Genomic DNA, 27,734 nt, shown 5'->3' on the forward strand with positions numbered 1-27,734 from the left:
ATCCAATATTTCACTGATTTCTTAATTTTGTCCTTCCCAGAGTATCATGTAATTGGAATCACACAGCATGTAGCCTGCTCACATTGACTGTGTTTGCTTGAGTGATGCATTTAAGTCTCTTCTTCTTCACAGCCTGGTTCTGTATTTCCTTTTAGTGCTTAGTAGTACGTCACTGTTTGCATATGCTGTCTGTCAATTTTTGTGGTGCAGGGAAAGAGGTCTCTCTCTGTGTCTCTCTCTGTCTCTCTGTCTCTCTCTCTCTTCAAATAAGTTTGCATTCCTGCCAGCAGTGAATAAGAAGATCCCCTGTTACACATATTTATCAACGTTTGGTTTGGTTTTGTCTATGTTTTGTTTTAGCCATCCTGATAGTATTGTGTTGAACATTTTTCATAGTTACTTGCTGTCAGTTTATCATTAGTTAGGCACCTTTTGTTGCCCCCTTTAAAAATAAGATTACTTAGTTTTTCATTAAATTTGAAAATTTTCTTGTATGCTTTGGTCTTTTATCAGATAGGTCTTTGTAAATAGGTTCTTCTAGCTGGCAGTGGTCTTCTTTCTTGTTCTCTTGACTGTTATCTATTTTTCCAAAGTTTTTAAGTGGTTTTAATTTTCTGCAGACTGATTCACTGTTCTGTGAGACTTTCTCATTCTTTTGCAAGCCCAAGTACTGCACAGCTATTAGTTCTCCACTGCCTCTATCCTTCTTATCACAGTTGGTTCCATCTTACTCTTAATTTCCGATGCGATCACTTCTTCCATGCTTCTTCTTGTGTTGCTCTTCAAATGCCAGCTCACCTGGAAGAACTTAATGTAAGTTTTCGTTCAGTACTTGGTGTGTGCAGTCCCTTTATTGTAGGACTGCCTCTACAGCAGGTTCTGGTCATTGGCCCTGCTGGTGAAAAAAAAAGTAATGATTAACAGTGTTACTGCACAGGTACACATTGCTCTGTTACTTTCCGTTTTTGTGTTAATTTTAAAAGTAGGTCGGTTATTTCTTATTAACTTACATACAATTTAGTTTCTGTGTGCCAACTTACTCTCTCTTAAAAATGTGTTAATTTTTATAAAGGTTGAATTTTCATCTTATTTTTACTTTTTATTGTGTTTGGATTAATATTTTCACTTTTACTTCTTAATGGTAGAAAGGTTTCTGTAGGAAATTGTTAAAAAGTTTCTCATAGTATAGTCTTGAATAATTAAGAATAGTATAACAGCTATGTCTAAGAGACTTCATTTTCTGTTAGGTTTTGTGTGTATGCCCAGTTTGTTAGAATAATCGTGGGACTTGGGGGGGAAAGGTTAGGCAGGAGTTAAGAGCACTTGGCTGCTCTTGCAGAGGGCTTAGGTTTGTTTCCCTTCACCCACTGCAGGAGGCTCACAATGAATGGTTCTAGGGATTCAAACACCCTCTCTTGGCTCCTGTGGGAACTGCATGTACATAATGCACATACATACATGCAGACAACTATTCATATATATAAATAAGTAATTAACAAATAAAACAACTTTTAGTCAGATTTTTCTACCTGGTAAAAGCTCACTATTTAACTGATAGCATAGTTCTTTGAAAAATGATGCAAATAGCATCATTTGCAATGTGTGCTGGGTGATGTCTTTTTAATTTTACCTAGAGGCTGGTTGTCATGGTTTTCTGTTACTGTAGTAAAACACCATGACCAAAACAACACATAGAAGGAAGGGTTTATTTGTGGCTTACAGTTTCAGAGGTTTAGGGTCGATAATGATGGGACGGTGTACCAACAGATGTCCGACATGGAAGAGCTCATTAGAAACAACACATGGCTTTTGAATCCTCACAAGCAGCCCCAGCAATATACTCCCTCCAGCAAGGACACGCCTCCTAATCTTACAGCCACCAACTAGGAACCAAGTATTCAATGCCCAACATCTCAATCAAACTACCACACTGATATAAATTGTAAACATTATACTAGGTGAAATATTTGTTGATATATTAAAGTGTATAATCAGTACATTTTAGACAACATACTTTGTAATACTAACTTACTTGATTGGTCAGTTTTTCATTTATTCAACAAATGTGTCATGTACATTTAGAAATAATTTCCTGATTTGAAATGTTTTCCCAGATTGGAGTGATTTAATACAGTTTACATTTAACTCAATTTTATAATTGTTATGAAAGTTCAGTTCTTAGTAATAATTGGCTAGATGTTTTGGTATTTGGGATACATGAGTTTCATGTGTAGATTGTCTGAGGTCTTTACTTTTGAGAGTCTTGCTATCTTTGGAACTTAGGATCCTCTGCCTCCATCTCCTCCCAGTGCTTGTGTTCCAGTTGTTTACTACCACACCTGCCCTGCATTGTCATGTTCTCATTTAATTATTACTCAAAACATAGTGATCCAGTGAGGTATATGGAGCTTGATGAATGCATTTGTAAATGGGCATGTTTTCAAGATGCTTTTTTTTGGGGGGGGGGGTGTTACGTACCTTTGATATTTGCAACTGACAAGCCCCACACTTAATATTTAAATATATAGATTGAAATTATTTAATTACTCATTAATAATTTTACAATTATGTCTATTGTATGTGAAAGTAATTGATTAACATAACTTATCGACACACACACACACACACACACATACACACACACACACACAAACACACACACACAGTGTATTGATGGAGCAACTCCAGGAGCTATACCTTACAATTAAGGTGCTCAGTCTTAAAAGCTAAAATATGTCATATTCTGGGTTTATGATATAGGCTGTTATTTTTCATATTACACATTGTAGGTTATGATCCCACTATTGAAATATAATAACTTACATTTATCCAGCATATAAGAAAAAATGAAGTAGTATTTTCTGTCAAGTCAGTCTGAGTTCAATACATAGGACCTACTTGATCAAGAGAACCAATTCCCACAGGTTATCTGTGACCTTTACATGGACAGGGTGTCACTCACACTCCCATCCATACACATACGCATCTATGCGCACACACGCACACTCTAAATAAATAAATGTTACTTCAAAAGTTAAAAAAGTACATCAGACACAATTCTCTTGGTTTTAACTTAGTCTGTTGTGTGTTGAAGGCATTTTATTTGTAGAGGTGTGCAGCATAGTATTCATTTTTTGTCCTCTAGTATTGGTTCCAGATCCCCAGATCCCCATAGCAACCAAACTTCATAAGTGTTCAGTTGGTTCTTGTGTGTGGAATCTGCATGTACATACTCCTCTGTACTTGAACCCATCTCTAAGTCACATATAGCAAGTACAGTGCAAATCTCTGAAAAGGCTTTTCTGTTGTGTTTGGGGATGATGACAAGAACAAAAGATGTGTATATTTTCAGTAGGAAATGGGCTTTTTCTCCCAAATATTTTGATTGTTGCTTGAATATGTGGATGTGAGACACATGGATATGAAGGTCCAGTTGTAATTTCAAAGAATTATATGACCTTGGCACACAACCACATTACTTCTTCATTCTAAAGTTAGAAGTGGAGAAAGTTTGTTTTCTAGGCAAATAAATAACCATTGGGCTGATAGCACAGTAGGAAACTGGAGAAAGTGGTAGCAAGCTTGTAAGTTTGGAAAGACTTTGTCAGGTTGAGTGGTCTTTTACTGAGATTGAAGTAAGAAGGCATATCAGACACACGGAATCTTGATGAAAATATTTAACTTGTTGAAAGTGACTCACAGTTGATACGATCTTCTGTATACCAGGCACTGTACTATTTGTAAAGGAGGAACAGCTAAAGAAATACTCTGCCACCGTACAGGCATTTAGATTTTAGTGGAAGAAGCAATAAATAACTATGTAATGTAGTCAGAGAGCAATGAGTAGTAGGAAGAAAAATGAAGCAGAAGGTAAAGAAGTAGAGAGCTGGAAATAAAACGAACATGTATACAGAGAGATTTTGAAGTAGTATGGGTGGGAGAGGGAGGACAGGGAAGACTAGGGGTGAGCTTTGAGTAGAAGAAAGTGAAGTGAGACCCTGTGATTTGAGTGAGTAGGATAATGGCCAATTATGGTTGCTGCTGGAGGTTTACATTTATTGTGTTTAGAAATTTACAGGCACTGTTCTTAGTATATTCCTCATTTCAATCCTGCAAAAGGATACTATTTTATATGTAAGGAAATCAAGTTCTGTAGGTGAAGTAACGTTTCCAAAGTCACAGTGCTCCTCTGAGACCTAGCATTGGCAGGCCCTCAGGCAGCTTGACTCCTTATCAGTGGTCTTCAGCTTCATACCCGGGGAAAGTGTACGAGGATATTGGGCCTGGAAGCCTGGGGCCAAGAATAAAGCCTTGTTCACTATAAGCATTTGGGATTTTATTTTACCTAGGAGGTTGCTTTTGATTCTAGAGTTCAGGAGAGAAATCTGGATTTTATAAGCACATTTGGTAGTCTGCTGTGTGCAGGTTACAGATTAACTTCTTTGATTTAAATCTAAAGATTCTACTTGATTACTTTATTGAACGATTGATACATGAATGTATATGTAAGTGTTGTTATGTGCATAAACTAATGAATTGTTCTATTAATAGGTGCGAGAAGATGTACTAAATTCATTGAATAACAACTTTCTTCAAACATTAAATCAAGCTTGGAATGATCATCAAACAGCCATGGTGATGATTAGAGACATACTAATGTATATGGTAAGTACGGTTTTCCTGTCTTTCCCTTAAAAAAAAAATCAAACGTTTCAAAGCAGTGACTTTCTGTCAATTTTAGTTGGATACTGGCTAAATCTTTGTAGAAGATGGTTTTTGTTTTTATTTTATTTGAATGTTATTTTATGTATGAGTGTTGTTGCCTGCATGCTTGTATTTTTGTTTTTGTTTCTTTCAAATGCTATTTTATGTGTGAGTGTTGTTGCCTGCATGCTTGTATTGCACCACTTGCTGCAGTGCCTTTAGAGGTCAGAGGAGGACATTGTGTCCCCAGGAACTAGAGTTACAGGTAGTTGTGAATCACCATGTGGGTAATACGAACTGGACTGGGTCACCTGCAAGAACAGCAAGTGCTCTTTACCACTGAGCCATCTCTCTAGGCCCAGGTTTAGTTTCTTAAGTAAAAATACTTCCTTTGTAAAGGCCATCGTCAGCCTATGTAAATGAAATTTTAATCATTCACATTCATTTAATATTAAAACACTGAAAAGGCATAACTTTAAAAAGTGTTTTGTTGGGTTTGAGAGATGAGACAGCTCATTGGTAAAATACTTGCCAAGCAAGCAAGAGGGCTGGGGTTGCATCCCTAGAACTCATACCAGGACTGAGTGGGTGCAGTGGCTCATCTGTATGTCCAGCCTTGAAAGGTGGAGTTCAGGTCCCCAGAGAAATCTGGCTAGCTAGTCTAGCTATGCTGCCTGTATTGGCAAATTCTGGGTTTGATTGAGACTCTGCCTCCGAAAGAATAAGAAGCAAGAGGCACATGCATATGTCCCTGCATTCACAGGTGGGAGCATACATAAGAAAGAAAAAAATAAACCAAGCGCTTGTGCTTCAAAATAAAAAGTATTAAAAAGCCTTATTTAATACCTCTTCCTGAGGTAGAGGTAGCTAAATTACAGCATGAATTGAAAGCTGAATGCTCTAAGTTTATGAAAGCTAACTATAAATATTTACAGTGACAAAAATGTCTTATTAATATAAACAATTTCTCATAGGTATATTCTTCATAGCTGCTGTCCATCTCTTCTGTAAATTCCTGGCAGTGTATTACTGCAGTTGGTCTTACGAGTTTCATTGGATACATAATCTATTTCACTTGGTATTGTTGTTTTTCATTTCTTAATCATTCAAGAAAAAGATAGTGTTTAGTGAGATGGCTTGAGAAACCTTGGGTTTTTCTCTCTTCTTCCTTTTAACCCCCTTTGGTTTTTGGTTTGGTTTGGTTTGGCATTTTTTATTTTTCGAGACAGGGTTTCTCTTCTTGTAGCCCTGGCTGTCCTCAAACTCACTCTTTAGACTAGGCTGGCCTCAAACTTTGTGTCCCGAGTGCTCAGATTAAAGGCATTCATCTAGCCTCTGATTTTACTCTTAATTAAAAAATACCTGTGAACTTATAGAATGAAACTAAATTATTTCAATTTAATTTATTGTATCACTGCAAAATTAGTAAGTCTAATGACTTGTTATCCATGTTTTTTGTTTCTTTGCTTATGTGCATGAGTGTTTTGCCTGCATGTATGTCTGTATACCATGTACATGCACTGCCTATGGAAGCCAGAAAAGAAGAGCATTGAATCCTGTGGAACAGGAGTTACAGTTGTAAACCACAGTGTTGGTGCTGGAAATTGAACCTAGGGCCTCTGAAGAGCAGCCAGTGCTCTTAACCACTGAGCTATCTCTCCAGCCGTTGATATCAGTGTTTATGTTGGAGAACTGGACATAGTGATTTTAGTTCAACCCTTTACTCTCTTCAGTTTTCAGTTCCTTAGTTGCAGTACAGCAACAAAAGCTTGCCTAGTTTCCTTTACCTAATAGAGGAAAGCTGCGTTCGGAAAGTATTTCCAGGGAGAACAAGCAACCAGAGTTGGTTTTTGTTGTTGATGTTCTGCTGAGTGAATTCAAGCAAGCAAGCCTTTTCCCCTGATTTTGTGAGGGCTTAGTGGCAAAAGGGTAAGAGAGAGACCGTCTTATTTTTCTGGGATGAAATAAGAGGTCTACCAAAGTAACTGCTTTCTGAGCATTGTTTTCTTTGTTAGGTTAGGGTCCACCTTGTGATAACAGTTTTAGGATATATGAGATAGCACATGAAAACCAAATGATACACAAGTGTAAAGGAAGCTTGCCACTCTCATTCCCATTACAGTTTTTATTTTTTTATTTTTTTTTAAGATTTATTTATTTATTTATTATGTATACAGAAGAGGGCGCCAGATCTCATTACAAATGGTTGTGAGCCACCATGTGGTTGCTGGGAATTGAACTCAGGACCTCGGGAAGAGCAGTCAGTGCTCTTAACCTCTGAGCCATCTCTCCAGCCCCCCCATTACAGTTTTAACAGGGGGGAGCCTTTAAATTCAGTACAGTTGCTAACAGTTGTAAAGCAACTTGGAATTGGAATTTTATTTTCGTTGTCTCTTAATGAACTATTTTAAAATTATGTGTTCTCATTTTTAAAAATTGTTTAATTTCTGTTTACAAATTAATGAAATCTCAAGGTTTGTCTATGATTGCTTCTTACATGACCATGTCAGTGTATTACTTCCTGTCACATGTTACTCATTAAAATGAAAAAACAAAAAACAAAACACGAATTGGGTAGTGATAGGGCTTATATGAACCATTTATGAAAAGCATGGCCATAGTAATAAGCTCAGTAAAAATTAGCTAGTATTAATATTTCTAATCTCTTAATGCTTTTGTTAACCCATATAGTAGTAGCACAATGCTGGCTTGATCAGTGACTTATGCTACCCTTTCCTATGCTCTGCTGGAGGAAACCTCATACTAGATGGGTCTGTGTCAGGATTTGTCCACTGTCACAGACCTAGTAGCCCTCTTCATTGGCTTAACGAGTTGTAGACTCCTTTTCTGGTGAGAGTGCTCTCCTGGCTAATGCTTTTTGCTCTTCTAGCTCTGCCCTCTCTCTGGCTTCTTCTCCTAGTAAAAGACTACCATCTCCCTCTCAGAAAAGGGAAAGAATCAGGTAGGAGGACCTGTGGACTTGTATTCTTGTCTCCCCACCTGTGTTAATGCAGGAAGGCATTTACTTAGTCATAGGCCAGGTTTTTTTTTTTTTTTTTTTTACTTGTATTAGGGACCAGGAAAACCTAGTTGAATTTTATCCTGAGCATGAGTGGCTTAAACACACCCAATGCTGATAAGATCAATTAAAAACAAAACCAAAAACATTAGAACTTTGTACCCTTAAGTTTTGGGAGTTCTAATGTTTTTGTTTTTGTTCAACTAAATTTTTCTGATGGACCGCCATCTCCTAGAGTTCTTACCTACCTCTCAGGTAAATGTCTCATTAGCAAATGTGGAAACTTGCTCTCTTTTTTATATCCACACTCTCTAAACACAGCTAAACACAGCACTGCTAATCCTCGTCTTTGTTACTTTTCAGCAGCATTTGGCACAGCTGGCTGCACTTGTCTTTCAGTATATTGGGCCCTGGTTACTGTGACAAAGCACTTTATGCCTCCTACCTTCTGCCTTTTCCTCAGCTACTACTCTTCCTCCACATCCCCCTTTTCCTCCTCTGTAAATCAAGGGATTTGGGACTTTTGATTTTTCTTCTCATACTGCACTACTCTTACAACTCTTTGTGCTTCAGTACATGATTCCCAAATATATATATCTCACTTTGGTTGTATTTTTAAAACGGCAGGAAGGAGTCACACCATACAACAGGGCCCACAAGAGAGGTTTATTGAGGGGAAGAGAGAAAAGGAGCAGAGAAGGGGGCAGAGACTGGTCCCTGGGGACGAGAGCAAAGGAAGAAAGAGACAGCCGGGAGGTGGGCAAGGCCCGCCTTGTATGAGGAAAAAGCAAATACGCACAGTGCGTGCTCTTAGTGGCTGCAGCTGAGGATATATCCTGTCAGGACCCTAAGGGCAGGCCAGTACAGATGCCTAAATGACAACAACTATTCTCAGAGGTTCGGTTACGTTGTCTATTTAGTTGATGGCTCCCTTCCTTGTCTGTGGCACCCTTCATTGTCTGTCTGCACGGCACTCAGACTTGGCATCTCCAAATGAACTAGAATTGTATTCTAGTTGCTCATATAGAGACCTGGCACTTCTTTTCTCCCTACATCTTCTTACGTTCCTGTCTATTGGCCAAGACTGATCCTCTTGCATTTCTTTCTTGAAATTAAAAAGTGCACTAATCTTAGAAGTATATGTGTGTGTGTATACTAGTCCTAAAGCATCCACTAGGCACCACTCTATTCTGTTTTCTGTATTTCTCCCACAGGTGTTCCTTTGTTGTTTTGTTTTTTGTTTTTGTTGTTTTCTCCTTGGTACAAAAAAAAACCATATCACTTAAATTCTCTGACAGTTCTCATATTCTCTGTTTTGACAAAGTCTGATTGTTCCGACTTAGAAATTTTGAAATTTCTTGTCAAAGCTGGGGTGGAATTTGTGGTGACCTACCTATGATTCCTGCACTTGGAAGACATAGTCAAGAGGATCAGGAGTTGAAGATCATCTTCAGCCACAGAGTGAGTTAGATGCCAGCCTAGGCTACCTGAAACCGTGTCTTAAGGAAAATGACCAGTTCTTATTAGTGGTCTCTGATGGGTTTTGCTCTAGTGGTTAGCAACATTCATAGCAGTCATTATCCCATCACTTACTGAAATTTGGAGCTGCGATTTAGTATAAGAATTATTTGAATAAAAGACTTACTTGTGGATCTGAAAACTGAGTTCATGAGTGGAGGTTGGGGATAGGGTGCTGGCTAATGCAGTTTGGAAATTCTAGACAGGGCATTGATTCAGTCTAGTAGGTCAGAGTGAGACGGTGAGGTTTCATGTCCTTGAAACGCTGTATTATTTTAAACTTAGGAATTGTTTATTTCCAAAATTTTACATTTAATATTTGGAGCCACCAAAACAAACCTTCAGAAAAGGTGGTATTATTCTAACTGTACTGTGTGATTTCTACTTATACTGAACTGAGGACATGGACAGTGAATGCCTGTACAACCATTATATGTCATAAAACCTAATGCAGCTCCTTGTGCAAGCTAGACACAGACAAGCAGTATAGTACCTGATCTTTTTGAATTGAGTGCCTTTTTAAAATCTTATTTAAATTCAGTAAAAAAAAAAAAACTCCATTCCATAGCCAATTTTTTTATCTTTATGTCTTTCATTTTCCTATTTCACACTTTTTAAATATATGTACTGTTCTGGTTTTAATTCAGATATATCAGAAATGACATTTTAAAACTGAGAAAAATGTGTATGTTGAAATGAAGTAATTTTTGAAATATTAATATGTATTTATATTTTATTAATTCTTTGAGAATTTCATATAATATATTTTGACTGTATTTATCCCCTTCCTCAACTCCTCCCATATTCCCCCCCCACCTCCTTACCTACCCAACTTTATGTTCTCTCTATGTATTAAGTCCAGTCTGTTGGCCAAGTACTCCTGGGTGTGAGTAGTTGTCGATACACCGGGTGTTGGTGTATGTATCCATATATACCATTAAAGATGACTTGAGTTTTCTCTCCTAGCAGCCATCAAATACCAGTTCAGGATGGGACTTCATGCCTACATTCTCTCCTGAGCTAGTCCATGTCCAGTCCCCCCCACCCCCACCCCGTTTGAGCTCATTCAGGTCTTGTGCATACTGCTTTGATATATATCTTTGTTGTATCTGGAAAACAGTTTCCTTGAAGTCATCCACTACCTTTGGCTCTTAAAATCTTTCCACTCTCTCTTTCACATAGATCCTTCTGTCTTTGCAGGGAGGTGTGAGATTCGCATTACTTATTTGGCAGGTGAAGGCGTTAAGAGTTTGTAACCACTTTAGTTAAATTCACTTTTTATTTTGTTGTTTTTTGTTTTGTTTTAGATTTATTTCTTCTTGTGTTTCAGTTGCCTGCATGTATGTATTTGTGCCTACTGCCCTTGGAGATCAGAAGAGGGCATGAGGTCACCTGTAACTGGAGTTAGAGTTTGTTGTTATGGGTGCTGGGACCTAAGCCTTCTGTTGTGAGCAAGTACACTTATGTGCTGAGCTTTCATTCCAGCTCCACATTCATTGTGTCCTTATGTGTAGCTTTTAAGATAGTTTGGGGTTGGAGGAAGTTTCATTTTCAGCTTGGATTATCTAAAAAACTGAGTGAGAAAAAATTAAGAAATTCTTTTGATGCAGAATCTGATGTAATCCAGGTTGACCTGAAACACACTGTGTGACAGAAGATGACCGTGAATGTCTGATCCTCTTGTCCCCACCTCCTGGGTTCTGGAATTGCAAGAGTGTGCCATCATACCTGTGGTAGTGAGGAGGAAACCTAAGGTTTAACTGCATGGTAGGCAGGTACTCTACCAACTGAGCTACATTTCTAACCATATTTGAGTGTTTTATAGAATAATATTATATTAACAGTTTTAGTTATTTGTGTTAATTGTAACTATTAATATTTGGTTTACTTTTTTCTATATACTATGGAAATAAATAAGGGAGAATTTTATTTATAAATACCATGCCCTATGTAACATATTTAATATGACCTCTTAAAGATGTATCAAGGCAGAGGTGAGGAAGAGGAAACAACACATAAGGGATTAGGGAGTATATAAAGGAATTAGTGGGAAGACAAAAATACATTAATGTGCTCAGAAACCATGGCCATTAATCCTAACAAATACATTCTGTTGATCTTTGAAAAAAGTGTTGATAGAATCTTCCAGATGACTTTGTCTTTATCCTCCAAGGAGCAGAAGAAATTTGGCTCACATGGATCACAGTAACCTTCCTTTACACTTTGTCTGGACCTCACTAGAGTATTAAGAACTGGATTTTGTATTATATTTATAACTTTTCTAAAATTTCCACACATTTTGATCATGTTTTTACTCCTCCCAGATCTACCCACCTGACTTCATGCTCTCTCTCACTTAAAAGAAAATAAAAAATAAACCCAATAAGACAAAAAATAACGAAGAAAAAATGTGCAAAAAACCCTGGAGTATATTTTGTGTTGGCCAACTACCCCTGGGCATGGGGCCTTCCCCTGGAGTGTGGTTGATATAAGTGATAAATGACACTCCATTGAAAAAAACTAGTTTCCCTCTTCCTAGCAGAATATCAATTGCAAATAGCTTTGCTAAGGATGGCACTTGGTGTGCCCTTCCCAGTTCAGTACTGGGATTTTGTCTGGTTTGAAACTGTGTGTGGGACTTGTGCTTATAGCACAGATTTCTTGATAAAATACGTGGAATAAAGCTAACTTTGGAGTGGAGTGCTGCCAATTTATGTGGGAAGTTTGAAGCAGAGAGAAAATGCTTAATGATGAATTAAGAGAGGCTTGGTTGGTGTTAGTTCCTTGGTGTAAGTTAATTTACTTATTTAACCCTCTGAGTGAGCCTGCTTTTCCTTATCTATGAACCAGATTTATTGTATAAGGGCCCTGGTACTTTCTGGGAGCCAGAGAATTCTTAGTGCATGGTTGGAATTCCTGGATCCTCTCCTAGAAATAGGCATGTATTTGTTTATGTACCACACAAAACTTGCTTTTATTTTCATGGCAAGGGGCATGAAGCCATCTGTAGAATATAGTAAGGATGTGTTGGTTAGATCATTAAAATTTTAGGGTTCTTTCAGCTCTAAGGCTTTGAACTATTTAATACTGAAAATGAACAGCAAGATATTATATCTGGAGGGAGGAGAAAAAGGAAGGAAACAGGCAGCGTAGGTAGATTGGTATTAAGTGGATCACAGTTTCTTTAGGAACTCTTAAAAGTAGACTGATAGCAACCTTGTATGACAACACTTTAACTGTATGGGGACAGGCACTAATTTTAAGCACTTTATGGTTTAGTCTTCATAATGTATGGTTTAATCACCGTTTTTAGGTAGTTATAGCATTAAAAGTAGTTAAGCAATAAAAATAAAATACTTGACTGAGTATATGACAGTAAATATCTCTTATTACATAGCTCTCTATTCTTTACTTTATTATACCTGGATAGTAAGTTGTGGGTAAAGAAATTTAAGGTATAGTAATTAAGAGTTGGGGTTAGAGGGATTGATTTAGAAGATTATTTAGTTATATCCAGGGTATTGTAGGATATTATTTTAAGGTGTGTTACTTTTGTTTATGTTGCATTTGTTTAACTCTGTGAAGCGCTATTTTGTCTAAAACACCTGATGGAACTTAATGGCCAATAGCAAGGTAGGAAAAGGATAGGCGGGGCTGGCAGGCAGAGAAAATATATAGAAGGAGAAATCTGGGAGGAAAGAAAAAAGAAGTAGCCAGAGAATGAGGAGGATTCTAGGAGCCAGCCACCCAGCTAAGCTACACAGTAAGCCGCAGAGTAAGAGTAAGATTTACAGAAGAGAATGGGGAAAGCCCTGGGGCATAAAGTAGATGGAATAATTTAAGGAAAGCTGGCAAGAAACAAGCCAAGCTAAAGCCGGGCATTTATAATTAAGAATATGCTTCCGTGAGTGATTTGAGAGCTGGGTGGAAGAGTAAAAAAACAACCAACAACAACAGAGTAGTGAGCTGATTCCCAGTCTTTTTCATTCTGTGCTTGTGGTCTTAACCACTTTTGCTATACCACCTTAGAATGTTATAGTCAGTCATACAAATCATCTCTGTCTGGTAGAATTGGTGGTAAACCCCAAGTTGAACTAACATTCTCCTTTGTGTTGTGATTCAGTAATAACTGGCTCTGTTTTCATGCTCCTTCTCTTCAATTGTTTTAAAACAGTTAATTCTGGTTTCACATACCTAACTTGGGAATGATGACTAAAGCTATGAAAACATTGAAAATTGTTTTCTTGCTTTTTATGTTGAAAGTGATAGTAAAATCTCACTGAAGAAGTAAGTCACTTTCTAAGATCAGTTATGAGCATTTCATGGGAATACTTAAGCTCTGAAACCATTGGCACCTTGGCAGTTATGCTGTCATTTATTGACACATCATAAGCCTGTGTTGTCTGATGCTGCTGTTAGCTTTTTGGTTAGTGCATCTGCGTGGCAAACTTATATTTTCTTTGCTGCTTTCTATTTGAAGTGTATCATTTGTACCATGTAGTAGCATGCTTTCTAACCCCTTCTCTCTTAGTTTCTTTTTCCATTGCTGTAATAAATTGCTTTTGCAAAAGCAACTTCAGAAAGGTTTGCTTTAGCTTGCAGTTGAAGGTACACTGTAGCACCAAGTCCAGGGAGCAGAGGAGCTTGAAGCAGCTGATCACTTAACGTCCACAGTCAGGAGAGAGAAAGCTGAATGGGAAGTGGGTGTGGCTGCTCAGTTTTCTTCTTGTTTGCACAGTCCAGGATCCTCAGTGAACTTGATCCCAACAGGCATGGCCAGAGGCCTGTTTCCCAGATGATTCTAGATTCTGTCAAGTTGACAGGTAGCACTGACCACCACAGCCATAGGACAGCATTTGGTCTTAATTTTAAATATTTACTATTCATTTACACTTAAAGTAATTATTGATATATTTCATATTTTATATTGTTTTTTATTGATTTTTTTTTTTGGCCTTGTTTTAGACTCGTTTAGCTAAGATTTATATAGTCAGTTGTTAATTTAGTGGTTACTAGAGCAGTTAGAGCATCCTTGTCACCTTAAGTTTTTGGTTTTTTGAAGCCACTTTTTTGAGTAAGATAAGGGTCTTAGAACACTGGCTTCCTGGGTTGTGTCGCGGCCTCCCCACTCATCCCCCCCTTATAGATAGTATTCAGATAGTGGTGTCTGAGTTACTTGTTTTGTGTTGGGGGAGGGCAGCGTTGATAGTTGTGAATTGAGTGCTAGTACTACTGTATGTGAAAAACTGAAGGCTGTGATACCTTCTTCTAAAGAAAATTTAATTTTGTTTTAGTAGGCTGACAAAATAAAACATGTTCTAGTGGAAACTACTTGAAAGAATTATTAGTGTTGACCTGTTTTTAGTTTCTTTCTTTTTTTTTCTAGGCCATAGCTCTCTATACAGTGGCTGTATCCCCTTTGAGATCTCAGCTGAAAGCCTGAGATTTGTTCTGTTGTGTTTGGATGTTTTATTTTGGTTTGGTTTGTTTTTTTGTCTATGTCAGTAACTGCCCAAGACCTGCATGGCTTAGTTCTGGAAACTTGACTGGGGCCAAGAGGGAATGCAGAAAGGACACAGCCACAGTTGTAGAAAAGCTGAGACAGGATGGGCCTTGTGCTCTCTGATGGAGACCCAGCAGCAGCAGCCATCTAGAAACGGAGCACTTTGATTTTATGTATCTGAGTGGAGAGGGCAGGTTGATAGTACACAGCTGAGTGAGGAGGCGGGTGGTTTAGCTTCTCTCATCTGGCTAGGGGAGAAGTCTGGGCTGTAGTTGTCCCAGATCAGGAAGCTGTGTTGTTACCCCGTCAACTTCCACACTTGAACCAGAGGAAGGTGTTGTCAATTCCCATGGGTCTGAAGTCCTGGTGACTTGACATGGCTGTGCTTGTGTCAGCAGCAGCACACATTCCAGTAACCATCTCGTGATTGACCGAGTTTGGTTCTTTCTTTCCTCTTCAGAACCCTTGTCTGTTTGATAGCCAGCCCCCATAATCTAACCTGTGACATTGTGCCTGACCTCTCGGGACACTAAGTGACAGTAAGTGTGTTAGTGCTAGTATGTAGTGCTGCTCTAACTGTACTTGCTTTTCTTGGCCCCAAAAGTCCAAGTTGCCATGGTGATTTTAAACACTGGAGTTGGTGTGTGGGGTGGGTGGGTGGTGGTGGTGGTGGTGGTGGTTTGGATTTTTAAGATATGGCAAACACCATCCTGTAGAATTCTTCTTGCAAAACTGGAACTCTTAACCCGTTACTAACCTCCCCAGTCTCCAATTTTGATCTTTGTTTGCATCAATGAATTTGATTACTGTGGTACCCTCTGTAAGTGAATCAATACAGAATTTGTTTTTTTTCACTTAGCACCTTCTCCTCCATGCTATAGAATATGTTCTCTTTTTAAGTCTAAATAATACTCCATTTTATATATACACCACATTTTGTTTATCCTATCCACTCATCAATAGTCATTTTTTAATTGGAAGTTGCTGCTGTGAACATTGGAATACACATACCCCTCCAGGACCCTGCTTTCTATACCTGATAGGGTGTGTACCTAGAAGTACAACTGCTCAGTCATAGGCGAACCCTGATTTTAATTTTGACAGTAATTGATGCTGATTTTTATTGTATCCTGACCACCACTTACTATCTGTTATTTACTTGTTCTTGTTCTGTTTGAGTTTTTATTTGTTTGTTTGTTGAGGGGGGTGGTCAGAATTTCCATGTATCCCTGGCTTTCCTAGAACTCCCAAGCTGGCCTCAAACTCAGAGATCTACCTGCCTGTGCATCCTGAGTGTTGGGATTCAAAGTGTACCATTCCACCTGGCTTAGTTTTTATTTTAATAGTGGGTTTTTATTTTAAGGCTAAGTGATAGCTTTGGCAGTTCTTTCTGTTGTTGTCAATATTACATATGGTTGCTATTTGAGGTAGATGTTATGGATAAGGAAACAGATATGAAGATCATATTTAAGTGGCAGAAATAGGACTGATGGAAAGAAATAGTTTATGCTCCTTGGGTTGGTTGGTTGGTTGTGCCTGCAAGGATGTCTGTGCCTCACATTTGTGCAGTGCTTGCCAAAACCAGAAGAGGGCATCAGATCCCCGAGAGTGCCCAGGTGTGGCGTTAGAGACCACTCACTGCTAGCCACCATGTGGGTGCTGGGATTGAATCTGGATCCTCTGGAAGAGCAGCTAGTTTAACCACTAAGCCATCTCTCCAGCCCCTGACCCAGTGTTCCTAACCACTGAATTAAGTCACTTGAATACATGTCTTCTGAACTCACATGGGTCTAATAGAGATGATTTCCTAGTGATATCTTTTTTCTTCTGCTCATAGATTATAAAATTTTACAGTGGAGAACAGTATATTTTAGTATGAATTGGTATAATTTATATAGCTTTACACAAACCTGGTTTTCATTTATCTTATATTTTGGTAGACAGTTCCTGAGTGAAAATTACAGAATTTTTTCTTAATAACTAGAATGTTGTTTATTTTAAAGTATTTACATCCTTGTGAAAGATTTTGAGCTCACTTTGCAGTGGTTGAAACCATGGCCGAGTTTAAGGCATTCAAGTCTCCACACCAGGTTTTTGGTAATGCTGCACCCTATGCTTTTCTTCTAAGTTTATCAGTAGGTAGTGCTATGTATTCACACAGTAAGTGTGCAGCTTACGACTTTACACCTGACCTGGTACCCTTTGTACAGAATGAAATACTTGGTTCATTTTGTAAACTATGAGCTAAAATTAGATTTTTTCTGACTCTGTAGAAGAACCTTTTTTTTGTGCTTTGACTTTTTACTATTATTTCTGTCTTCACCGAGTTAGGCCTTTTTAACCTCTACTTCATGGCTTGAAAGGAACCTTATTTGAAAATACTTTTATATTACTTTTTATTAAACACGATTGCCTTATGATTAAGCTTATTTGAGGCTCGTTTGAACATGTTCTGACAGACTAGTTATCCAGTGCTTAGTTTGGGAGTATTTTGTTGTTGTTGGGGGCTTTTTAATAAAAGTGTGAGTTTTAAGTTTTTTAGTGTTTATTTCTTGTTTACTAGCAGGATAAATATTTAATATTTGTAAAGTTTTTTAATGTTTTTGTTTTTTTCCTATTATAAGAAATGAATGAAAACATTGTTATAGATTCTCAAGTGAGAAATTGAGTTTAATTAACCCACTTGACAGCTTGATTCATCACCTTTCACAGAGACTATTTAGAGCATTATAACTTTGGCCATGAGTGAGGTCAGCTGGGAAAGTGTAGGTGAGTAACACATGACTGCTCTGGCTCAGGAGGGGATTGTTAAGTTAGGTTGTAGAACTATTGGTCTTTCAGTAAAGTCATTCTTTCCTTTGGAGCTTTTAAATTGTTATGATATTAATTTATTTTGTCTATGTGTGGAGTCAGAGGAAAACTTGGGGGTGTGGGTGTCTCTCTTCCCTCCCTGTGTTCTGGGAGTGGAACTCCACAGTCGGTAGGCTTGGCAGCAAGCACCCTTGCCCACTGCGCCATCGCCAAGGCCGCGCCTTTGGTTTTGTTTGTTTTTGTAAATATGGGTTGCTTTTTTTTTTTTTTTTTTCATAGCCCAAACTGACCTAGAGCTTGGGATTCTCCCTCCTTAGCCTACTGAGTGCTGGGTTTATGCCACCACCCCCACTGTTTTTAATCTTGAAAGCAAACATTGTTTCAAATGAACACTAGATAGGAATAGCAGAACTGAAATTTCCCTCCTTTTGTACACTGATTTTGAGTCTGTAGCCACTTACCCTGACTTTTTTTGTAGCATGACTTCTAATACCATTCTTTGAGTAATAAAACCATTTGGCTCACTTTTGGAGGTATTCCTTTACTCTCTTTAGGTTAGCTTTCTCAAAAACTACTTTGGCATGTATGTTTTGGCACTTTTAGACATGCTTTTGTATTCTGAGTTTGATCTTTTATATCATAGTAAACAGGTGTCTTGGTGCATTTGAGCCATCAGGAGGAAAAGGATAAATTTTGCTAAAATGATAGAAGCTTTAATATCTGTGGATAAAGCAAAGTACTTATCTGTTGTAAATAATAAGTACCCACTAGGCCTTAATTAGACATTGAAGGAAGGAATTTGGCTTGAAAATCACTCGATTAAAGCTGTAGATAGACTGTATCTCTCTACCCAACTCCCACAGTAGTGCTTTCTTAAAAATTGCTAGCCAGTCTTTATAGTTGTTCTTAGCAAGGTCTGAAAAACTATTCTTTCTAAGATACTGTATTAAAGATGCTGTGTTTACAAGTTGGTTTATGAAGTGAGCTATGAGCAAAGTAAGTAGCAAGATCTGACTCGATGCCCAGTTCTGTGAAAGGACAGGTATGAGATGGTAACCATGTTTTGATTCCTCCTTTTACCCCCACGGTCTGCCTCCCAAGCCTAGGAAGGTTCATGTCTACTATAGACTGCTTGTGCAAGGAGTAACTCCTGGGGGAAAACTATAAATAGATTTAAAATGGGGTTTATCTCTATGCTGATAAAATGCACATTCCTTTATGGAACTTTCAGATACTTTTCATAATATTTTATATTTAAAATACCTGAATTTTGGATTTTGAAAGGCAAGCTAAAAGCAAGACAATTTTGTTTGCACTCTTTGCAGTAGATGGTTACTAATGTTGGGCTTAAACATAATTGCACTTTGGTCTAATCCTGAGATTACAACATTTAAAATTAGTCCTTAATGTATTATCTCTTAGGGATGACTTTTTAAGTCTTGGCCCCTTTTAAGATTAGTAAAGAGTCTTTTTAAATTAATGGAAACATCTGCAAAAACATAGAAATCTTGCAGGGATTTAAATGATTAGAACTACATTATTTACTGTATTACATAAAATCAACAATGTAGTAACAAAAGGAGATTCCTATTGGGGTAAGTTGTGAAAATGCTCTTTACCTTCAGGTTTAATTCCTTCTCAGTGCTAATAAGCAGTAAACAAAGCACTTGGTATTTCCACTCAGCAAATATTTCAGTGTATCTTACCTTACTATCTACCCTTTTACACTAAGGTCTTGTGAACTAGTTTAACACATGTAAGCCTTTGATAAGTGTTACAAATTGCAGACTTTGTCTTACTTGATAATAATTAGCCATACATGTCAAGCATTTGCCATAAATGAGTACTACTAATTTTATATAGCTACACTTAAGTTTCTGGTATGTTTTTTATACTTTCATTGGCTCTATGGTGTGTCTTCTTATAATAATTGTTTAATGTTCCATAGGCTTATAATGTAGCCGAAACAAACAAAAAAAACTTGTTACAATTACCAGGACTTCCCATTTTATCCATTTTAGGTGTATAGTAGACAGAAATTATTTTAAATTTGTTTGATTAACCATGGTAAATTGTAAAGATTTACTTTTACATAACTTGAAGATTAGAAGTTCTGACATGCTTAAAATAATTTTTATTATAGGTTATGATTATTTTATATTTGCATCAATTTTGATTAATACTATTTTGTTTTAACTGCAGGACCGTGTATATGTACAACAAAATAATGTAGAAAATGTCTACAATTTGGGATTAATAATTTTTCGAGATCAAGTTGTACGTTATGGGTGTATTAGGGATCATCTTCGGCAAACTTTGTTGGATATGATTGCCAGAGAACGGAAAGGAGAAGTTGTAGACAGGTATACCATTTATCCTGTTGGTTTTGGCTTTTTAGTGTTTATATCTTAAGAACTGATTGATGTAATAATTTAATTAACAATTAAAAACTTCAATGTTTAGGATTTATTAAAATCTTCAAAGACTTTCACTGTTTTCAGTTACCCAGAATTTCAGGATAGTTATCTTAAGCTTTTTTATTTTTTAAAATAGTTGGTTTTCCATCTTGGAAGAAACAAACCATCATTTGTTTGTTTTTACTATGTAATAAACTTTTTAGTCTCTTAGATTTTTTTCCTTTTAAGGGCTCTTTTTAAATAATTTTCTCCTTCCTCCTATTTAATATTTTGTTTTCTTTGCATTCCTGGGAATTGAACCTAGGACCTTGCTTATGCCAATGTTGCATCTATAGCCTACCCCATCGTATTTTAGTAGCAGGGTCTCACTATGAACACAGACCAATGTTGGAACTCCTGAACACAGGTGTTTCCTCTCCAGTCTCCCAAAAAGCCTAAACTATAGGTATATACCATTGTGCCTTGGTGGACTTTTGTTTAACTTTGAGTCTTTTTCTTTCTTTCTTTTTTTGATAGAAAAATATTGAATGTACCCTAAAATATCCTAGAACCACTTCCATGTCTTACCTATCACTTTTCTTGACATGACAGGACCATTTTGTGATATTGTTGCTGGAGTGGTTTGAAACCTGTGGGATTCCTTCTCTCTTTGGTTTCAGAGGAGCAGTGAACTAGCAGAGTTCTTACTGATTGAACTTGGTATTTAATCAGGATTGTCCTAAAGTCATTTAGTAAAAAATGTTGTATTTCTTTGGTTTTAGCATAGGTTGTCCTGCTGTCCAGCTTACTCTACCTTACCTGTGTACCTTTTCCTCTCCAGTCATATCCCGTTAAACTACCTCTGTATTTTTAAGTAAATAAAAAAATTTTTCTTAAGCATACTTTCTTTAAAATTTTTGTATGACAGGGTAAGGATGACTTGATAAAGAGCTTCATAGTAAAGATGGGCTTTTTGATTAAAATTATTCCATATCCATTCTTAATGAGTTTCCTATGGAAAACTGTTCACTTTGATAAAAGCTAAATGTTATAAAGGTACTTCTATTAAATTTTTGTATATTTTACATGTCTTTAATATATTCAATTATCAATTAATGAAACTTCTTTTGACAGAGGAGCAATAAGAAATGCTTGCCAGATGTTAATGATTTTAGGCCTTGAAGGAAGATCAGTCTATGAGGAAGATTTTGAGGCTCCTTTTTTGGAAATGTCTGCAGAATTTTTTCAGGTAATCCATGATTGTATAGATAAATACTCTTTTATGATGATCATAGCATCATTCAATGTAGTTAACCAACCTGAACATTTTAACATGTTTTGGCTAGAACCCATTGGAGAGAGGATGATACAACACACACACACACACACACACACACACACACACACACACACACACACATCAAAAAACTCTTTAGAACCCCTACTTTATGTTCCTACACACTATTGAGCTGCTCATTGATTTAATAATCAAGAAGTTTCCACTTTAAAATTGTATGTTTAAAAAACTAAGCTTAGAGGTAAGTGCCCTTAAGATTTTATTGCATTTATTTCATTACAGTAAATTCACAGACACATATCACTAATGAAATCTCTCTACAGGCTTTTTCTATCAGTTATCAATATAATAAATATTAGCAATGTGTGTGATTCCATATGGCATATTTGCCTAACTTTAAGGTTACTGATTAAGAAATTAAAAGCTGACTTCAAGAAAGTAAAATGATTAAAAATTGAATGCTACCCCAAACCAATTAAATTCTAAAAGCAAGGCTATATTAGAATAAATTAATAATGAAGTATGATAATAACACTGAGTGTTATTGATTAACCAGGCATTCTTCCCTTATACAGTAACTGTGTTTTACAGAGAAAATGTAATGGTGCCCAAATTTTAGACATCTTACTACAATACTAAGTTTTTACTCTGATAATATGCTTTAAAAATAAGTCAATAGGAAATTACTGTTATCTTAGAAAAGTTCAGTAATTCATTCATAAGAGTCATTAGATGTGTATTAAATTAGAACTTGATAATTTATCTATACACAAACAAACAAAAATGGAATTGCTGCCTTTTTTCTAATTGGTTTGTAGTTAGCCATTAGAAAAGTCTTTGGCCACATTGAAGAGGCTGGGTCATGCTTTACAAGTTTATAATCTTGGAAGCAGTGCTTATTTTTAAATAATGTATCAGCTGGTTTTAGTGCTAATTTTTTTCATCTCCAAAATATGCTGTAATGAGCATATGTGTGTATAACAAGTGTACTTAGAAACACATGCACACGGTTATGAATGGAGATGGTCTTGCCAGGATTTTTGTTTAGTATAAGTGTTCTTAGGAACTTTTGCTAGGTTGAGAATGTTAGTACATTTTTGTATAACATATATCAACATGTCTTACTATGCAATTCTTAGATATATTGATTAATGTTACTATCAGGTACATTAAAATCTTATTGGGATGACACTAGTAATTCTGAAAGCAGTAAGGCTAGTGTTTGATAGACAAGATTAATAGTTATTTAAATGCTCTTTTTTTCACATTGCATATATGTGTACTTTAAGGTTGGGAGTGGAGTGGCAGGAGAACTTCAGTAACAATGGTCTGTCAGCAAAGCATATGACGAACGCAGTGAATCTTTCTAGTTACAGTTTACAATATAATGGAAGAAGTTCCCCTGCTGACTTGGGTCAGATGCATAAATTTGTATGTAGTACATTAGCAGATCTTTAAAACACTCTGCTTACAGGTAATTTATTAATGTTTTATGTAAATAAATGTTTTAAACGCTAATTTAGACTTAATCTGTAGTAAGAAATTGCATGAACTATATTTAGCTGTTATACTGCTTAATATGTTTCATTGTAATGCTATAGAAATCCTGTTAGAATAGAAACGTTTTTCTATTGTGCTTTTAAAATTCTTAATTGCAGATGGAAAGCCAGAAATTTTTAGCAGAAAACAGTGCTTCGGTATATATAAAGAAAGTAGAAGCTAGAATTAATGAGGAAATAGAGCGGGTGATGCACTGCCTTGACAAATCCACAGAAGAGCCGATTGTGAAGGTGGTTGAAAGGGAACTCATTTCCAAGCACATGAAGACAATTGTAGAAATGGAAAATTCTGGGCTAGTGCATATGTTGAAAAATGGAAAGACAGAAGGTAAGTGCTATCAATTAAAAATAAATCTTTATTCTACCCTATCAGTCGTTTTTAATTCTAACTTAAAAATGTCAGTTTTCAAAAGGCTATGCTTTATAATAATAATTTATCCCAGTTAGCAGTAGGGTAGAATTAATGATAGAGCTTTACGTTGTATTATATATGAAAATGTTAACATATTTCTAGTGAATTCAGTGGGTTTCCCATGCTTTTTACATTTTGTTTCCTCATTTCATTCTCACTAGTGCAAAAGAAGTTTAATGTTTAACCATAGGCCAGTGGCTTTCTCCTTGTATGCTTTCTTAAATACCAGTTAGTGTGAGAGCTCTCTAGTCTCACATACATTCTTACAAGGTTGTTGTGTCTGTGTCCATCTGTCTGCCTGCTTTCCTGTGTCTGTGTTTGAGAATATTTAGAAAAACTAGTAGACAAGTTAAAAAAAAGTTAGCATTTTTTTTTAAGATAATGCATTAACTATAGCAGTCATTGTTAACTTTAATTTACCGTATTTGCGCTTGAAAGGTTATGTAAATGATTGGTGTTCTTTAAGAAACTCTTGGTTTCTGGTGCTTTGCTTTGAAGTTTCCTTTTACATGACAATGGTGATTTTTTTTTTCAATAGCCATTGTTTTCCTGCTTCCTTGATTGAAAAAAAAAAATCTTAGTATTCTAGCTGCTTACTATTAGTGAAAGGAGACATACTGTCTATTTGTATGAGCTAGATAAGGAATGAAAAAAGTTTTGTTTGCTTTTTAAAAACAGAATTATCAAGACAAGACCCAGAAGGGGTTGGCGGGTTTTAGATAAATACTGTCAGGAAAAGACTTAACCTCTTAATCTCTAATGGAATCCTTGGCTTATATTTTAGTTATAGATTTAACTATGTGGTAGATTATAAATATATTATATATATATATATATATATATACACACACACACACACACACACACAAAGTTACTGGTTTTTATTAGCAAGGATGCCCTTTTTTTTTAGTGGAACTGTTCATTGTTTTGTTTTTGTTTTTATTTATTTTTTTTTTCAGAAAACAAGTTTTCTGGTTTATTTGCCGTGTCTTCTAAAATACAGTACTCTTGGATACTTGTCTAAATCAGATGATAACATTTTTCAAAAACAGTTTTACTGCATTTATTTATTGTGTGCATTATATACATGCATGGAAGTCAAGAGAACAACTTGTGGAGTTGGTTATGCCATCATGTGAGCCCTGGGAATTGAATTCAGGTCATCAGGCTTGACAGGTGCTTTTAACTCCTGAGCCATCTCACAGGCTCCTAACAAGCCTCTTGCAAAGGAATAGATAACAGATATTTCAGGCTTATGTGCTGCTACCTTGAAAAAGTAACCACTGACAGTGATACCAAAGGAAAGAGCCTAGCTGTTTGTATAAACAATTACATTTATGGAAATTGAGGTTAGGGGCTGGAAGGTGTTTGAAATCGTTGGACATGCTTGAATGACAATAATTCTGTAAGTTTTATGGAGACATGTGTCGTGAATATGTTAGCTATACCCATTATGGCAAGCACTCTGAATAGCAGAAAAGCTACTTACCATGGTTTTGCTCTGTTTAGTTCTTAATGTTGTTAGCAGGTAACTAGCTACCTGTGATTCTGAGTTAGATTTTTAAATTGTCTTTAACTTCCCTACCATTAGAAGCTTAATCAAAGAATGTATTGATTGTGGTGGGCCTTGTTGATGAGCAATTGTTAATCAGACACAATTTCATCATTAATTTTCACAAATCAGAAAGTCTAGTTTGCTTAATGTGAATGAAAAATAAATGTTCATTAATCATTAGATACGTAAAAGCAGTGTGAACTGGTAAGTTCAAATGGTATTGTATTATTGGCTTATAATAATATAATAATTATTATAATGCATAATTTTTAATGCCAAACATTTTTCAGTTACTTTTTCACGTTTTCTACTATTCCATGTAATTAACTACAGTGAATCAAATAATACAGTAAGATTATATTAATTTATACACAACTTAAATGTACAGATAAGTAAAATTTAAAATGTATGAACAAAATAGATTTTAGAAAGAGTTTACTGAAGGTATTTGGCATGCAGAGCTTGCTGCAGTTTGTATATTGCTATTGTATTTTATAATGACTTTAATACGGGAAATTTTGGTTATATTTTATTAACAAACACACGATTTGCCATATATAGGTTACCCTGGGAATATATTACAGATAAGAACATGTGTTAGCCAGGCAGTGGTGGCGCACGCCTTTAATCCCAGTACTCGGGAGGCAGAGGCAGGCGGATCTCTGTGAGTTCGAGGCCAGCCTGGGCTACCAAGTGAGTTCCAGGAAAGGCGCAAAGCTACACAGAGAAACCCTGTCTCGAAAAACCCCAAAAAAAAAAAAAAAAAAGAAAAAAAAAAAGTGTTAATGTAACTTGATTAAGTCAGTGAATCAAATAATACTGACCTTGTGTAAGCTGTGCTTCTCATCTTTAAAATACACCAGCTTTAATTTTAGGTACTAATTTATTTGCTTTTGTGAATAAGGCCCAAGATAGACAATCATGGTTCATCTATCAAATCTGGCTTCTTAACAGTTTTTTAAAAATAAAGAAATTACAGAATGATTATAGTATGTGAGGATTTATATAAATTTTCAATATTCATGAAGTTTTAATTGAACAGCCACTGTCAATCATTCATGCTTTTTCTTTAAATGCTTGCTTCTTGTAATGACAAAACTGATTTTGTGTCTAACATCCTTTTGTTTTGTTTTGTTTTGTTTTGTTTTGTTTTGTTTTTCGAGACAGGGTTTCTCTATAGTTTTTTGGTGCCTGTCCTGGATGGCCCTGTAGACCAGGCTGGCCTCGCACTCACAGAGATCTGCCTGGCTCTGCCTCCCAGTGCTGGGATTAAAGGCGTGTGCCACTGTTTACAGGCGTGTCTAAGATCTTATGACCTATTAGTCTAAATATCTATTGCCTAGTACTGAATAGAAGACTGTTGTTAGCCAACCTTGACCTAAGAGTTGCTGCTCTCATGCCATTTTCAAAAGTTACTGACAGTAAAAAAATTTTTTTATCATCATAAAGTTCTGACTACAGTCTCCCGTAAGCGGCTCTTTGGAGAAAAATTGGGCACGTGGAAGAAAATTGCGTCATTTCCACATTGTGGTGGTGTTGAAAATGGTATAAAAAAGTGGGTGAAGACCAGAGTCTAAATTGAAACAGTGTAGTGTGGTGGGCCCAGTATTTAAAGTAGAGATATAGACAGTGCCACTGGGAAATAACTAATAATAGCCCAGAATTACTCGGTAAGAACATTTTTAAATAATGTTTTTAAAAATTTTTAGGTTGTAAATTTTATGCAAAATTTACCATGAGATACAGTGAAATAATAAGTCCTGTTTTAATACATTTCATTTATTACAGTGGTTGTCACTTCATCTTTAAGATATTAATAGGTTCTAAATTTCTTCCTTGTGACTTTGAATTACACCTTTTAGCAAACATTTGTAGTATCTGTTGTTTTCTACATTCGAGTAACAGGATGAATTATGTACAAATTCAAGTATTTGTCACTTTGGTGGCATTTTTTAGTATGCTGTCTGTGTCCTCCTTAGAAGTGAAAATGTGCGAAGACAGTTGATTGGAGCTTTCACCACATCTCGTCAGCGCTGTAGCTCACAAATTGTTGGAGCTTTCAGCTAACCTCTGATTTTTATTTGTCATGTGGACAATGATAATTGATAAATAATCTTTCTTGGTTTTTACCTTAATCTTGAATGTAACAAGTCTGTCTTGTCTGTTTTCTAATTCCAGACCTTGCTTGCATGTACAAATTATTTAGTCGTGTGCCAAATGGTTTGAAGACAATGTGTGAATGTATGAGTTCTTACTTGAGGGAACAAGGAAAAGCCCTTGTTTCTGAGGAAGGAGAAGGGAAGAACCCTGTTGACTATATCCAGGTAGATAAAAGTTTTACATTCACAGTAAGCATTTTGCAAGTACTTTATGGATTACTTTTACTAAGTGTATGTGTTAAATACCTGAGCTAAGGATTTTAGAATATTACTCAGTTGTTGTTTGTTGTTGATTTTAGTAACCTAGTCAAGATTTGTTTAATCTCAATAATAAAAAACTGTATTTTGTTGTGTGTTAGTGTTTAAATGCAGGAAAACCCAAGTTGTGTTTTAAATGATTTAATCTCAAAATGTTTTTAAGCAGTACTTTGACTAAATCTAAGGTGTTGTTTTAATATGAATAATCAGTGTTTTTGTGTGTTTTTTTTAAACTTTATTCTCTTTGGCTACCCCATTTGGTCCAGACAAGGGGGTGAGGAGAAGCAGTAGCAAGGTTTTTTTGTTTGTTTTAAAATGTTTATATTTCATTTATTTGTATGTAGTTGAGGTGGCAGTGGATGCACACACATGCATGCCTTATATAGATGTCAGAGGACAGAGTCATTTCTCTCCTCCTGTCCTGTGGGGCTGACAAGTACATTTATCTGCTGATCCATCTTTGGGCCCTGTTTGATTTTTGATCTATTACACATAAGTGAAAGGTAGAATGCTCACCATGACTAACATGTGAGCTTATACACA

The 27,734-nt window shown here is 36.3% G+C and overlaps 1 protein-coding gene across 2 annotated transcripts in view; it reads left to right on the top strand.

Annotated features, from left to right (window-relative positions):
• Positions 1–27,734, top strand: part of Cul3 (cullin 3) — an 85,629-nt gene that overhangs the window by 39,439 nt on the left and 18,456 nt on the right. For both annotated transcript variants that reach the window (XM_059277938.1, XM_059277940.1), the window contains exons 3-7: positions 4,552–4,665; positions 19,758–19,918; positions 21,086–21,200; positions 22,907–23,135; positions 26,953–27,098. In XM_059277938.1, the coding sequence (XP_059133921.1) occupies positions 4,552–4,665; positions 19,758–19,918; positions 21,086–21,200; positions 22,907–23,135; positions 26,953–27,098 (765 nt within the window). The remainder of the gene's footprint in view (positions 1–4,551; positions 4,666–19,757; positions 19,919–21,085; positions 21,201–22,906; positions 23,136–26,952; positions 27,099–27,734) is intronic.

The sequence above is a fragment of the Peromyscus eremicus genome, chromosome 13 (assembly GCF_949786415.1).
Source record: "Peromyscus eremicus chromosome 13, PerEre_H2_v1, whole genome shotgun sequence".
In the NCBI taxonomy this organism is placed as follows: Eukaryota; Metazoa; Chordata; class Mammalia; order Rodentia; family Cricetidae; genus Peromyscus; species Peromyscus eremicus.